Source organism: Alexandromys fortis, unplaced genomic scaffold (assembly GCF_014885135.2).
Source record: "Alexandromys fortis isolate MF-2015 unplaced genomic scaffold, M_Fortis_MF-2015_v1.1 scaffold_102, whole genome shotgun sequence".
In the NCBI taxonomy this organism is placed as follows: domain Eukaryota; kingdom Metazoa; phylum Chordata; class Mammalia; order Rodentia; family Cricetidae; genus Alexandromys; species Alexandromys fortis.
The window spans coordinates 2,205,210-2,220,660 of NW_026067984.1; the positions used below are offsets into that span (position 1 = coordinate 2,205,210).

A 15,451-nucleotide genomic window follows, 5' to 3' on the forward strand; every position below is an offset into this window, starting at 1 on the left:
TTCATGTGTGAGTGCCTGCCTGTGTGTATGTACACTATGTTTATGCTGTTGCCTGCAGTGCTTTTTGAGAATTTTCCGTATTACCTCCTAAATTAACTGAGCTAGTTTTCCTACCTATTAGTGCTGTATAGATTTTCATATTGTACTCAAAATTATATCCAGGTCCTTTGGTATCAATGCAATATTTTATTTATAATCAATAATGTCCTCCCAGCTTATAATTGCATATGGAGCTTTGGGGCCTGTTCTTCCATACTTTTTAAGTCTTTCATCAGAGGTTCTACGTCAGATTAAAGCAATTATTGTCTTACAGATCTAGGATTCACTGGGTTAGGGAGATGGTCAGTGTGTAAAATAGTTTCAGCACAAGCATAACGATTCTAGTTCACATATCCCAAATTTCACGTAAGAAGCCAGGTATCCCCAGTGGGAGGCACAATCAGCAGGATCCCTGAAGCTTGTCACCAGACAGTCCATTTTCGAGGGCAAGCTCCAGTAGGTTTACACCTGCACATGCAAGCTGCACTCCTCCATGCCTACCCCCCAGGAAAGCAAAAGAAAGCATTCATTAAACAGTTTATTGTTTAATACCGAGTACAGGTACTTTCTCTCATTTAATCCTCTTAAAACCTTTTCTGAGTTAATGACTAATATCTTTGTTTTGTTTTGTTTTGTTTGACTTTTGGTTTTTCAAGACAGGGTTTCTCGGTAGTTTTAGAGTCTGTCCTGGAACTAGCTCTTGTAGACCAGGCTGGCCTTGAACTCAGAGAGATCCATCTGCCTCTGCCTCCCAAGTACTGGGATTAAAGGTGTGTGCTACCACCACCTGGCTTAATATCTTTGTTTTGTAAAAGAGCCTCTGGGGTGTCCCAAAGGTACTTGTAGAGAGTTAGTTGTAGACAGTGGCTTTTAGGGTGGAATCATTCTTCACTGGTTGCTTGTATATCCCTCACCATGTTTGCTGTGTTAGGGTAATTATTATTTTACACCAACACTTTACAAATCTTAGCAAGATTTTGATTTAAAAAATAGGTACCTGACTTTTTTTGTTATTCAGTAATACATTTTCTCAGACAGTTGATGTCCATTCATTCCTGGCTAATGCATTTCTTTGTGTTTGGCCATCTCCAGTGCATTTTTCCCCATGAAGTTTCCAAGTCATGAACAAAACGTATTGATCTTGTATATCAGCCCTATCTGCAGTCCATTTACTGAATTATCATATTCGTTCTCCATCCTTTTTAAAAGCTCAAAATTTAAAGTAAATTGGATTCCTGTCTTCCCTAACCCAGAGGAGCTCTTGTTAGATCTTCCCCAATATAAGTGATGTAGAACGGTTACCTCCACAGCTTACCTCAATCCTGCTGCCCCGCACCAGGGCTCTTCAGACTCCACTAACCCGCTCAAAACCTATCAGCTGGGAGTAGGGAAGGTTCTCTTAGTAAGACGCTTAAACTCTAAATTTTAAGTACATTCCTAAGTGTAATTATATCTTCTACCTAGTTGGTGGCTGTGTTTATTGTCATTTTTTATTATTCTCTTTTTTTCTGCCAGTTTTAGATTTAATTATGAATATTAATTTTCTATTTGATTATACCTCTTAACAGATTTTGTTACCAGTATATTGCTTTTTGACTTTTTCTCTTATTCTTAATTATTTTTAGTTTTATAGATTGAATTGGTGACTTATACAGTTACATTGTTTTTATTTTATTTAGTAATAAGATTAATTTAAAATCACACTATGGCAATTTGAACCACTTCTCGTAGGGTGAGCTCTCTTGTTCCCGTGAGAATCTCCCCGTCATTTGTTATTAGTCCTGGAAAGTGTGATTATGTGTTTGCCTCCCACAGTCTACATTGTTCCAAATTCTCTGCAAAGAATTCAGAGTTGCTGATAGTAAACTTTATAAAGTTAGCTGTAATAAATATCTAAACTGGCAAGGTGCATGTTCAGATTTTCTGTAGAAACCTACAATTTCTCCATTGTTATGAGTCTGAATAAAATAAATTTAATTATAGAGCTATATTTTAAATACAGTGAGTAGTATCTTAGTTTCTTCTTCTCCTCTTCCTCATCTTCCTCCTCCTCCTCTTCCTCTTCCTCATCTTCCTCCTCCTCCTCTCCCTCTTCCTCCTCTTCCTCCTCCTCTCTTTCTCCTCCTCCTTTGCCTCCTCCTCTTTTTCCTCTTCCTCCACCTCTTCCTTCTCCTCCTTCTTCTTCTGTTTTTTTTTTCATTAAGTTTTTTGTTGTTGATTTTATCAATACAGGGTTTATCTGTGTAATCACCATGGCTGGCCTGTAACTCACTCCATAGACCAGGCTGGTCATGAACTCACAGACTGGTCAAGAAGCTGCTTATGCTTCTTGAGAGCTGGGATTAAAAGCATGCACCACCATCACCCCCACAGGTCTTATTTTTTAAGATAGAGATTCTCAGTCTTTCTAATGCTCCAACCCTTTAATACAGGTCCTCATAGTTTGGTGACCCTAGCCATAAAGTAATGTTTATTGCTACCTCATAATGATAATTTTGCTATTTTTAATGAAATGTAATGGAGATATGTGTTCCCCTATTGTGAAAAGGGTTGTTTGATCTCCAAATGGTTGCGACCCACAGACTGAAAAGAGGTGTTCTAAGACCTTGGAGTGTGGGATTCAGCTTCTGAAACTGAAGTTGTAACTTTACCATTAGTTACATTATAAGCTTAGTCAAATTACTTAACTTCTCTATATTTAATGACTCTAAAACTGTGCATAATCAGAACCTTTCCAGCTCAGTTTGCTAAGAGGATGTAGTGAGTTAGTGTTCAGAAGCACCTAAAAAAAGTGCCTGACACATTGTAATCACCTAGTAAGTCTGATAATTACTTCAAAGCATTTTCAGTATTAATTAGAGTCTAGAAGAATATTTGGGGTTTGAATAGGAGTCTGAAGATTCTGTTAGTGCTTGGGAAGCAAGAGTGTAAGCCGATAAGCTCTGTGCAGTAATTGCCGTCTTATTATTTTTATTGCCTATCCCAACCTGCTCCTGATCCAGCTGACACTTGCAGAACCAGGCTTTCTGTAATCCACACTCACTTGGCACCGTTGCTCACCACTGTCGGCTCGATAATTCATGGGGCAGGTTTAATTGACAGGGTTTTAGTCGGTGTGAACTAGAGACAGCCTGTTCTGCAGGCTTGGTTTATTTTTGTTGAAAGAAGCTGGGTGTCCGACAATGATGTTTACCGGTGAATTTATTTCTCTGGTATACTCCTTACATTCTTTGGAGGAAGCAAAGAGCTCCCAACATCCTCACAGATGCTACATTCCCACAGGAGAACCAAAATTTTGTCTACGACATTAGACTTGTTTGTTAAACATAAAAGGGCATAAATCCTCCCTGGGCCTCAGGAGAAAGGCGGAGAGAGGGAGCGGTCGTTGCAGCCACTTTACCCTGTTGCCCTGAGAATGGGATGTTTGATTGGCTCATAAAGCAGGCTTCGTAAATCCTTTAAATAGTGCCACGGGCAATTGTTCACCTTGAAAACTAATACTTGTAAGTGTATTGTAAGGATTACTGTGTCCCCAATATGGTCACCTGAGTATATAGAAACGGCTTGCTTTAAATTTTCCATTCCTTTCACTATGACCTATGTCTTAGGGTTTCTGTTCCTGTGATGAAACACCATGACCAAAAAGCAAGTTTGGGAGGAAAGGGTTTATTAGAGTATTGCTACTCATCCCTGAAAGAAATCAGGACAGGAACTCAAACAAGGCAGATCCTGGAAGCAGGAGCTGATGCAGAGGCCATGGAGGTGAGCTGCTTACTGGCTTGCTTCCCAAGGCTTGCTCAGTCCATCTTCTTATAGAACCCAGAACCAGCAGTCCAGGAATGGCACCACCCACCACAGGCTGTGCCCTCCCACACTGATCACTAAATGAGAAAATGCCTGACACCTGGATCTCGTGAAGCATCTCCTAAACTGAGTCTCCTATCGCTGATGAATCTATCTTGTAACAAGTTGACATACAAAATCAGACAGCACGACCTACATATATGTTTTTTTTTCTCATTTGTTTCCCTCTTTTCCTTCATGATATTTTGACCTATGTTAATAAACACTAGCCAAACTGCTTCTCCTATGAATCCATGTTCTTTCGAAGGCAGCTGGTCAGGGAAAACAAAGTAAGAAAATCATTTGAAAAAAATAACTGAAATTAAATGGGTTATGCTTTTTCATTTAAAAAAATGTCTTAGTTCCTAAGATTATGGGAGAAAATAAAGCTAAAGAATGCGGATACATTACTTAAGGGGAAGATTCATAACTATTGTTGACCAATACGTTGTGTTTTCATTAACTTTTTCCTTTAAATCAGATACTGTATGAAATGTTGCTTTTGATTCTATCTAGTGTATTTATAGTACATTGTACTTTAAAATCTATCAATCATTTTTCAAACATGTCACACTTTTATCTCATTAAAAGTTTTGTAACTTTCTCTTTATTATCTTATAATTCAACCAGGGAAGTCATTATTTATTTATATGTGCAATTATTTAAAAACTGCTCTGTATGCTAGGGAAAGCGTGGGATGTATTCCTCAATCAGTAGAGAATTTTCTTAGCAAGTCTTAGATGTAATGGCAAGAAGCAAAAGAGAAAGCTAAAATAATAGCAAAGTGATTTTATAAGAGCATAAATGTGTGCTGGTGCCTAAGTGTTATCAACTACCCTAAAAATAAAAATAGCTAGTCAGTAGTTTGCTTCTTCTTGATAAGTATTAACAGAATTCCCAGAATTCGCTTGGTGCTAAGCTTTTCTTAATTAGTAACTGTTGGTAATGTTCTAAGCAAAACGCATCTTCCCCAGCTAGGAAAAATGAACAGTAATGATGGAAATTAAGATAGAAACTAGAATAATTCTTAATCCTTAGATTGAATGTCATATAATTTTTCTCTGTGCAAAATATTTAAGTTTCAAACGTCTGACCAACCTTGGGTTTGTTAATAGCAAATTTGAAGGCTTTGGAAAAAAGTCTCATGTTTTCCCAACTGGGTCTTCACACCTTGTTCTCTGTAACTTTTGCATCCAATGAGCTCTCCACTCAAGCACACGTGGGAGCAACTCACTTGTCTGCTTCTTAGATGTTCTTTGCACATACAAAATTTCCATTGCCTAGTTAAGCAGTGATGTCTCTGGCCCCTTTGCTTCCTCACAGGTATGATTTTGTAGAAATTGAGGAGCCCAGTGATGGAAGTATTTTAGGATGCTGGTGTGGTTCTGGGACTGTGCCAGGAAAGCAGACTTCTAAAGGAAATCAAATCCGGATAAGATTCGTGTCCGATGAGTACTTTCCTTCCGAACCCGGATTCTGCATCCACTACAGCATCGTCACACCAGTAAGTACAACTTTGAGATCATCCTTACTTGGTGGGTCAGCCATTTTTAAATTTGAATTCCTCTTTATAAAGATAACAATGAGAACACCAAACATCAGAAACCATTCTCTAGCTTGGATTATTTTTACCCCAAAAGTCTTTTTTTAATCGTCACAATCAACTTAAGCATTTTCTCTGCAGATGATTAGAAATACTAAGTGCCTTACCAATGTGGTGAAATAAAATATGAAATTTTTATTGTTATAGGAAGATCGCAGACTAGGGAGTTGGCTCAGTTGAAAAAGTGTTTACCCCGAATAAATGAGCCTCTGACTTCAATCCCCAGAACTCACTTTTAAAAAGCCAAGCATGGCTGCTTATAATTCAGCCCTGGGGAAGCAGAGAAAGATGTATGCCTGGTGTTTTCTGGTGACCAGTCTAGCCTAGGTAGTGAGATCCTGCCCAGTGAGAGATCCTGCCTCAAAAACTCCAGGTCCCATCTTTTCACTTTGATTCATTATTTGAAATTTTCAAGTGACTTGTCCACTCTGCAACCGAGAGACTAGGTCAAGTTTGCGTCAATATTTCAGCCCTGAAATTTATATTCAATGCATTTTTTAAATGGCATTGAGTCTGATAACTTATGTGTGCAGCGTTTGTATTCTGTCTTCAGTTCCTCTAGCATCTCTCACCCAGGAAGCCCTGCTCTGGCCACTAAACTGACCTGACCGGGCTGTAGGAGGTGGAACCGTGTGAGAAGATGAAGATGTTATAGTTACTCTGATCGTCTTTAGGGAAACAGCAGACTATGGGCTGAAAGGAACAAGAGAATGGGAAGCTCGGTCCTACACTTCCTAAGAAGTGTGATTTGGTGATTTAAGAAAATGGCTTTTATTTTTTTCTCCGAATTTCAAAAACTTTGACTCATTTGTGTTTGCATTTACTTCGATAGTTGATTTGCCGCTCTTTGCCCGACCCCTTCGAGTTCATGTACCCCTCACTCCTTACTTACAAACACATCCATCCCACTCCCCATAACCGTCTGCAGAAGAGCGGGATTTGATGAATGGAAATGTGACAAGTGATTATGCTTTTAAGCCTGGCTGAATGTTTTGAATTATCACCCACACATGCCCTAACACTGGCCAGGCAAGGCCTCATCAGTCTTAGCTGTGAGTCCGATAAATGAAAGCCTAAAGGAAGAAAACCTACTTCTTGGAGAGCCGACTTAAAGGGCCTTGTGGTATTTGCTCAGGAGCAATCGTCCCCGCGTTATCCTTCATGCGTTTCTTTCCTTCTGTCATGGATGAACTTTCTTATTGACATCCCCACTTCCCTACGGGCGATGAGCAGACTGACTGCAAAGTCAGAGCTGCCAAGTAGGACCTGCTGCGGTACTGAGGACCACAGTGGCTTCCTAGTTTTGTAATGATACACATAGCATGATCCAAAAGCCTCGGTAGACCATTAGCTTCCTGTACTGAGGTTTGCTAAACAGGGCTAACTTGACATCAGTCCCGCTACAGCTGCTCATGAAGATTTTGTGAAAATTCAGCATTCTCCCCCAGACTGGTCGCAGACCTAAGTGTCTCAGCGGCTGTGTGTTGCCTTTGCTGCCCCTGAAAGACAGTGAAGACACATTAGAGAACCTGAGTAAGAGGAAAGATGTCACGTGCTCTCCAGATGCTCATGTGTTAGTGGCACCAGGGCTACAGCTGGACTGTGGTGTAATTGTTGTCTGCGTTCCCTTGTTCTGGTAAGGAAAGGCGTGAGTGGGCGCAGTGAATGATGTATCCACTACAGTCCATGACCTGAGGATACATTTTCCATTTTAAACCCTTCTATTATTTATGGAAATATCCATATCACCAGCTTTACCTGCTTTTGATTACCTAAACTGATATAAATGTATGGTTGATATAAATTGAGGTGATTATTTTACATCGACCTGACACAGAAAACCTAAGTCTTTGAAAGTTTTAGAAATCTCAAATTGCAGGATAAAATGTACTTTACAGCGGGTTATATTTTAGGAGTGAGGAGCTCTCTCTGTAGTTTTATTTGTGAAAAGAAATGGAATTCTGCTTCCAGTCTGCCACGAACCCTCTGATTATCATGTCATAGAAGAAAAGCATATGAACATCGATTTTCTCATAAGCACTATTTTGGTCACACATGCCCATTAAGTAATTATGTCTACTGTTGTAAAATGATTTACTGGGGGAATATTTCAAGATTTATAAATATAGTTTCCTTTATATTATAGAAGTGTTGGATTAAATTGTTTTGGATTCTCAAATAACTTGGCATAAAACAAATTAGATGTGCCTCCCTATTTCTCTAGGTTAAGTTGGAGTCATTGGTTAGGCTTAGTTTTGAAACTACCACTGGGAGATGATGACAGTGTGTCAGAATAAGATATGGCTTAAAAAATACTACACGGGTTTAAATTTTTAACTTTTATGCTATTTCAGATAAAATATTATGGAAATATGATTCCCTAGTGATGCATCGTTATTAAATAATGAAAGATAGATCTGTGTGAATTTTATAGTAAATGATACATTAAGTTTTATGATTGTTCATCAGAACTTAATAATGACATTGGTATTTTTCTCCTTTATGATGAGAGGGGAGAGAGACCAGGAAGGGGGAGAGTGCTCTCACACATGCCCTGGTAGATTAATAGTGAGGGATTGTTTAAGAAAAAAATGAAAACATTGGGACCTTGTTTCCTTTTAGAGGCCACACACAGTGAAAACCCGAACATACTTCAGATCTCTCTGAGAAAGAAAAGTTCTTGTTTAATGTTGGAAGTAATTTGTGTCAGTATATATGCTCTACTCTGTATTCTGGCATCAACACCATCCTTTAAAATATAAGAAACAGACAAAGACTAAACAGAACAACTTTCTACTCCCTATCCACATATCTGATGAAAAGCCTATTTCTCATTTTTGTTAGGAGACAGTTTCAAAGGAAACATATCTGAGTTTTTAAGTAAAACTGTGCAAATTTGGGTCTGAATAATTTCAGGAGTTTTATTTTTGTTAATGTGTAAAGCATTTTTTACTTAACGTGTGATACTGTGAGTAAAAGATTATTTTTTAATGTCTATAAAATATGAGGACTTTATTTTTCTTCAAACAGGATGGAAATTTTGAATAACTGTTATACTAAGGGAACCCTGATTGCTCTTTGGGCTGACGAGGGAGGGGGACTTGATTGGGGAAGGGGGAGGGAAAGGGGAGGCGGCGGTGGGGAAGAGACAGAAATCTTTAATAAATAAATAAATAAAATAATAATTTTATTGAATCCCACTTTTAACTGTTTCAAAGTTCCTAAGAAGTAATAAGATAATATTTCTAGCAATTTACTTACTCTGTTTACCATTTTTACCATTTTATGGGTATTGGTCTATATGAAGAGGACAAGACGCTGTAGCTACCATAGCATTCGACTCCCGTTCGTTGCCACCATTTTGTTTATTTCTGAGGCACATGGATGACAGGGAGAGAAGGAACCACATCACTTGCATCCACTCCAGACCATCTACCCTTAAGATCCTACCAAATGTGGCCTACTTTTTAAAGAAGGTTCACTTCTTTCCAGCTGTGTATGTTCAGTGACACCTGCCTGGATACAGAAGTTTCTGTTACTTCTGTTACTTTATATACTTTGTTATATAAAGAGAAAACAAACTGGTGCAGCTCCTGATAAGTAAAAAGAGCAAGACCCTGCCATGCTGGCGAGGGGAGGGAAGCCCCAGCTGTGTGCTGTCCCGGCAGCAGAACCCAGTTGTGGTTTTCACAGGGCCTTTGTCAAGGACTGGTCTTGAGTTAAATCACTGTGCAGCCATTGTGGTAGTTTCTTCTGCGGGGAGGGGTTAGAAGGACACTGGGTGCCTGAGGTGCCATTGAGGAATGCATGACTGATTGCCAAGACAGTTATTAATTATGCAGACAGAGAACAAAGGCGTTCCGTGGGTACTGGCGTTGGGGATAGAAACGAGGGGGGCTGTTGCCTCTTCCTTCTCGCTTTGCCAGTAGATATTAATGTCAGTCTTCTGGAGAGAGAAGTTTCTAGCCTGAGGAGAAAATCCATCGTTTTGATCAGGTGAAGAAATAGTCTAGCTAACTCTCAAGCAAACCTTCAAACCTTCAAATTCAGGTTTCATTTTTTTTTTTTTTTACTTAGAATAAAAACAGCCTGCTCCTGTGGGCACTCCTCAGTGGCAACATATGTCAGTTCTCTCCAAAATGTTGAATCTTAACAATTAACTGCCTCACACTTCCACGTTGCTCTATTAAACTAGAACTTGTTTTCAAAACAAATTCTTATTCACATACACAAAGAGCAAATAAATGGTGTCGATCTGAAAGCTGTTGGTAGGTTTGAGAACTCAGAGGGCATTGCAAGCAATGGAGATCTGCCGTCCTCAGAAACACGTCTCAAAATGATGAGATTCTTATTAAAATAGACAAACTTTTTGTGTATTTAGGAAAGGAGTCAGGAGAGGTCAATATTTTACTGAACTAAGGATATGTCACAATGGGTACGGAGACTGAACTTGGCTAAATGTGGTTTACTCTATTATCAGTCTGACTTCTACCCACGGGCAGTGTTCTTCTTCACAAGACCCAATTCTTCTTCTCTTCCGTTCCCACTGACACTTTCGTTGCCTTTATTTTCATGCCTTGCAAAAAGGGGCTTCATATGTATTACCCGAGAAAATAGCCAGAACTCCTGTAGGAAATGTGGAAGGCAGACAGAAGTTCGAATGGAGCTGAAAGTAAAAGTCACGAGCAATTGGAAAATGAGCTTTTAAAATCAGTATTGTATACCTAAGACCACAAAGATTTAGTGTGGAGCTAGTTCAGGAGCCAGACCTGATAGCAGATAATGGGAGTGGAGTCATAAATTAAGTAGTTTGCATTGAAATCCCACTGTGTTATCATTTGAATTTTTTCTGTGTATGTCTTGCAGGCACACATGCACACTCATAAACATACGCATGCATGCATGTGCACTCATGTGCATGCATGTGTGTGTATGTGTGTGTAAAAGCAGATGCCTGAGCCCTGCATGCCCCACCTGAAAAGACCAAAGTGCAAACTCAGGAATGACACCTCCTTTTCCCTGAGGTGGTCTTTCACAAACCTGGAACTTGCCAGGCAGACCAGGCTGGGCAGCTAGGAGCCCCAGTGATTCTCCTCTGCACTTCTCCAGGGGTAATCCAGGTACACTACAGTGCCTGGTAGAATATTGTGTTTTCTTGTTATTGATGATGGTGATTCTGGGAAAAGAGCCCAGGTAAACCCTTCCTCCGTAGCTCTCCAAGCCTCACATGAATTATTTGAACGGAGGCTGTTGAATAAATTATTTTGAGAAAATTTGAATATGTAGGCTAACATTTCCCCAAATCTAGTACTTTGCTTCTATCTTGTTATAAAGAAAAAATATGTATCTATATATGTATATAATTTGTCATATGAGTGATTAGGAACACTTTTAAGAAATAGAGGGATTGTTAAAAGGAAAAGAATGTTGTAATTCTTAGAGAAAAACTAAACAGTCACACAAAACCTTGAAGAATGATTCAACATGAATTTAGTATCTAATATGATAGAAAGAACTCTGGAAAGTTTATTGAATATGCCTGTGGTCACTTGTCAGAGATTCTCTTTTGTTCTGGGGTGGTACCAGTTGTTTCTCCGTCAGGCTTGTTTAGACATAATGATGCAAGAAGTTCTACATGGCATCGATCTGTTGCCGTTGCCTTGGATGGAGGATGGGGCAATGGCTGTAAAATATAAATTGAACAGGAGTTTTATTACAACACTGGAGAGATGTTTCTATAGTCAAACAAGCAAGCTTATTTTGGGACTTGGCTCAGAGACTATAAGCGTATTTAAATGGCTAATGTGTCGTGCGTTTAGGAATTTCTTATATAAGTTCTGTTACATGATGTGTTTCATATCATAGCTCTTGCCTGTATGCTCCAACTTTCCTAAGATGCCTAATTGAAGACTATCAATTTGTCAAGTGTCAGTAGCTGTTAGTCATTGTGCTATGATGGATTATCGTCTGTTTTTGTTCTTGCCCAACACTCGTCTTATCTGGTTCTTCACAGATGTTGTAATTCCAGCACACAGCATGGTTCTAGACCAAATACTCTCTTGTTCCACTGTGTGAAAAAACACGTTGATAAAATAAATACTTTTTTTCTTCATACTTTTTAAATTACATTTAATTTAATTGTTGAAAGGAAAAGAATGTTATAATTCTTAGAGAAAAACTAAACAGTCACACGAAACCTTGAAGAATGATTCCCTGTGAATTTGGAATCAAATATGATAGAAACAACTCTGAAATACTTACTGAATATGCCTGTGGTCTTTATATTTTATGCTTCTTTTTTATTTTTTGAGAGCTTATACACAGCTAAGGTATTTATATCATTTCCAGTCCTCCCCTCCCTTACTCCCCTCTAAGTCCTTTCAATTCACTCCACTCCCAGTCAAATGTATGACCCTCCTCTTTTTCAAGTATTGCATGCACACAACACACACACACACACACACACACACACACACACACACTACCTACTGAGCCCATTTAGTGTTTCTTGTATAGACAAGTGATTAGGCCTGACCTCTTGGGAGCAGATAACCTATCAAGGGTTTTATCCCCAAGGAAAATTGCTCATCCCCCTGTCAGCCATCATTGCTTGTCATCTTTATCTTTCTTTCAGGTAATTTGATTAAGAGCCTGCACATTTTGATGATCATTTAAAAGGAGCAAACTATGTTTCATTGATTCCTGGTGGAATTTCTTTTTCATTGTTTTATGTCCTTATTTTTGCCCTTATTATTTTACACATGCATTAATAGTGGTTTTGATTTTTTTTCTGTATTTTCCAAATTCTTGAGGTAAATCGATCAGTCATTTATCTGTGCTCTTTTCGGTGTAAGTAGCACGAGCTACAAATTTCCCTCTTCTCACTGCTTTCATTATATCTCAGTTGTCTTTTATTTCATTTAATTCCAAGATTTATTTTTTATTTCTCCAATCGCCCTTTCATCATTCTACAGTGCCTTGTTCATGCTCAATGAATTTGTGCTATCTGTAGTTTCTTCTGGTATTTATCTTACTTTATTTCAGTATATCCTAATGCACAGGAAAATTTGTACACTGTCATGTTTGGATGGAATGTTTTATAAATATTTATTAGGTTCCTTTAGTCTACAATGTCAATTTTAGCTCTAAGATTTATATGCCTTTTACTCTCCTTTAAGGTAAGATTTGTTTTTCCTTTCTTGGAGATATATCTAAAAGAGGAATCTTTTCTTTTTCTTTTTTTAAAATTTAATTTATTTTTGAAAAAGAAAACAAACTATGTTTTTTTTTTAATTTTATAATACCAGGTTCCTCTCCCTTTCCTCCTCCCATTTCCTCCACCTATCTTCCTACCCAACCTCCTATACGTTCCTGAGAGAAGATAAGGCACATTGCTTTGGGGAAGTCCAAGGCCCTCCCAACTATACGTAGGCTGACCAAGGGATCCATCCAAAGAGAATAGGTTCCTAAAAGCCAGTACAAGCAGTAAGGATAAATCCTGGTAACACTGCCTGTGGCCCCACAGCCATCCCAGCCATTCAACTGTCACCCACATTCAGAGGGTCTTGTTTGGTCCTATGCTGGTTCCTTCCCTGTCTTGTTGGAGTTAGCTAGTAAACTCCCATTGGCTCAGGTAGACTGTTTCAGTGGGTGTACCCACTATGGTCTTGACCTCTTTTCTGTATTCTCACTTCTTCCACTCTTCAACTGGACTTTGAAAGCTCAGCCTCTTATTTTCTGATTCAACCAATAAGCCTGTGTCTTTTGATTGAGAGACTGAAACTACTGAATGTCAAAATTATTATTGAAAGACTAATGGCTTAATTGCTATCAAATTTTTGATTTTATGCTATTTGTCTTCTTTGACCTACTTCACATAACTCCTATCCTAGCATCATTTATTTTCCCTCATAGTATCTTAACTTGTTCTCTTATAAAAGTATTCCTTCTGGTGTTTTTTTTTTTTAAGAGATATTTTGGTGATTATAACCTTCTTTAGCCTGCTGCTATCATGAGAATTTTTTCTTTTTAATTTATAACAAATATTTTTGTCGGGTCAGTTGTATGGTTGGCATCTTTTAGAACTTGAATTAATCACATGGATATACCTTCTTCTGTGTTTTCTAGTTTCCATTGAAAAATGAGCTGTTATTCTGATGGACTTGCCCTTACGTGTGTCATCTGCCACTAATGCCTGACTTGGAATCTCTTTCCCTAGATTTGGGAAGTTTTCCTCTATAATTTCTTTGAAGTTGTCTTCTATGCCTTTGACCTGGAATGTTTTTCATCTATTCCCATAACTTATAGATTTTGTTTATTAACAATATCCTAGTGTTCCTCAATAATGGGTATTAACCTTTATCATTTTATGTAATTGATTGAGTTTCTTTATTTCATCTTCAGACCCCATTTTCTGTCTTTTGTGTGATTCATTGTATTAAGGCTTTCTATTGAGGGTTTTTTTTTAAACTAGATTTATTGAATATTTAATTTTTAAATTCATCTTATTTGAATTTTCTTTAGTATTTGTTTTTATTAAATTCAGCTTTCATATGCAGGGTTACTTCATTCATTCTGGCTCTTTGAGCCTCCACATTCATACCCAGCAAAAGGTGAGCTTGCTAGCCACACATCCCACAGACCCACGATGCGGGATGCTCATTCTGCAGCACCACAATGCAGGACAATCAGACGCAATAAGGAGCCAAGTCAAAGCAGGAACTCAGTTTATCACTGTGAGCATCAGCTTATATAGCTTAAGTGACATGGTGTGATGTGGGGTACCTCCAGCCAATGAGAGGCCGCCAAGCCCTCCCTCTGGCTGGAAGGCAGTCTACCTAGATTTTGCTGTCTCATCCTCACTTAAACTTGAGCCAGGCTTTTCTCTGGCCTACAGGCCTCAAGATACAAGCCCTGAGATAATTTTGGCCCAACACACTCAGTTATTTTTTTGTGTTTCCTCAGACTTATAAGCATGTCCATCCATAACCAGTGACAATAATTTTCCTCCAGTGTATTTCTTTTGAATTCATAGGGAGGGTTTGGTAGGAATGGAGAGGGAAAAAGTTGTGTTTGACTGGGTGACAAAAATTGAGGTACTTGTGTATAGATGTAGGTGGTCATTATGTCTTTTCAGGAGTTATATGTTCCTTTTCAGTGGAATATCACATAACCAGGGATTTTGACTTTGTGTCATCAAAAGTTCAAGTGTGGATAATGACTTCACTTGCACATGCTTAACCAAAAAGATTGCTGGTTTCTACCTGGACTATTATAGAGGGTACTGGCAAAGCAACCTCTAAGAGCTCCACACCTTGTTTAATTGACATGTACTTTCCAGCTAGCCCACTAAGATTTTGATCATACTTTTTTCATTAGCCGTGATAGACATAACCAGACGATTCACTTGCCTTTGCATGTTGTTTGAGACTTCCCTCTTGGAACATTCAACAATCTCTTTTTGTTATGTATAATTATTGTTCAAGTTATAAGGCATCAAACGTTCCTTTTATGGTCCTTCTATTTGGTGTTTCATATGCCTCTTTTACATTGGGCATCTCTTTTCCTAGATATGGGAAGTTTTCTTCTGTAATTTCATTGAAGTTGTGGTCTATACATGTGACCTGGAATTATTTTCCTTCTCTGCCCACAAAATACAGATTTGGTCTATTTATGATAATACAGTATTCCTGAATACTCTGTTCATGGAGCATAGGGACAATTAATAGTTACCATTTTATGTAATTGATTCAGTTTTGTTATTTCATTTTCAAACCCTGATGTTCTATTTTCTGTGATCTATGCCACTGGAAAGCATTGTTGGCTTTCATTCTACAAGTACTTGACTATTTTAATGATACTGTTTATGCGTTAAGATTACTTTGAATTTACATGGGTTCACACACATACTCACACATCTAAACTCAATTTTTATAACTTCCTCTAGTTTTTGATTAAAATTAAAAA

General features: G+C 38.3%; 1 protein-coding gene across 1 annotated transcript in view; it reads left to right on the forward strand.

The window, feature by feature from the left end:
* The window catches only part of Pdgfc (platelet derived growth factor C), a 142,302-nt gene that overhangs the window by 98,758 nt on the left and 28,093 nt on the right, over positions 1-15,451 (forward strand). The window contains exon 3 of the mRNA XM_050158756.1: positions 5,206-5,386. Within this exon, the coding sequence (XP_050014713.1) occupies positions 5,206-5,386 (181 nt within the window). The remainder of the gene's footprint in view (positions 1-5,205; positions 5,387-15,451) is intronic.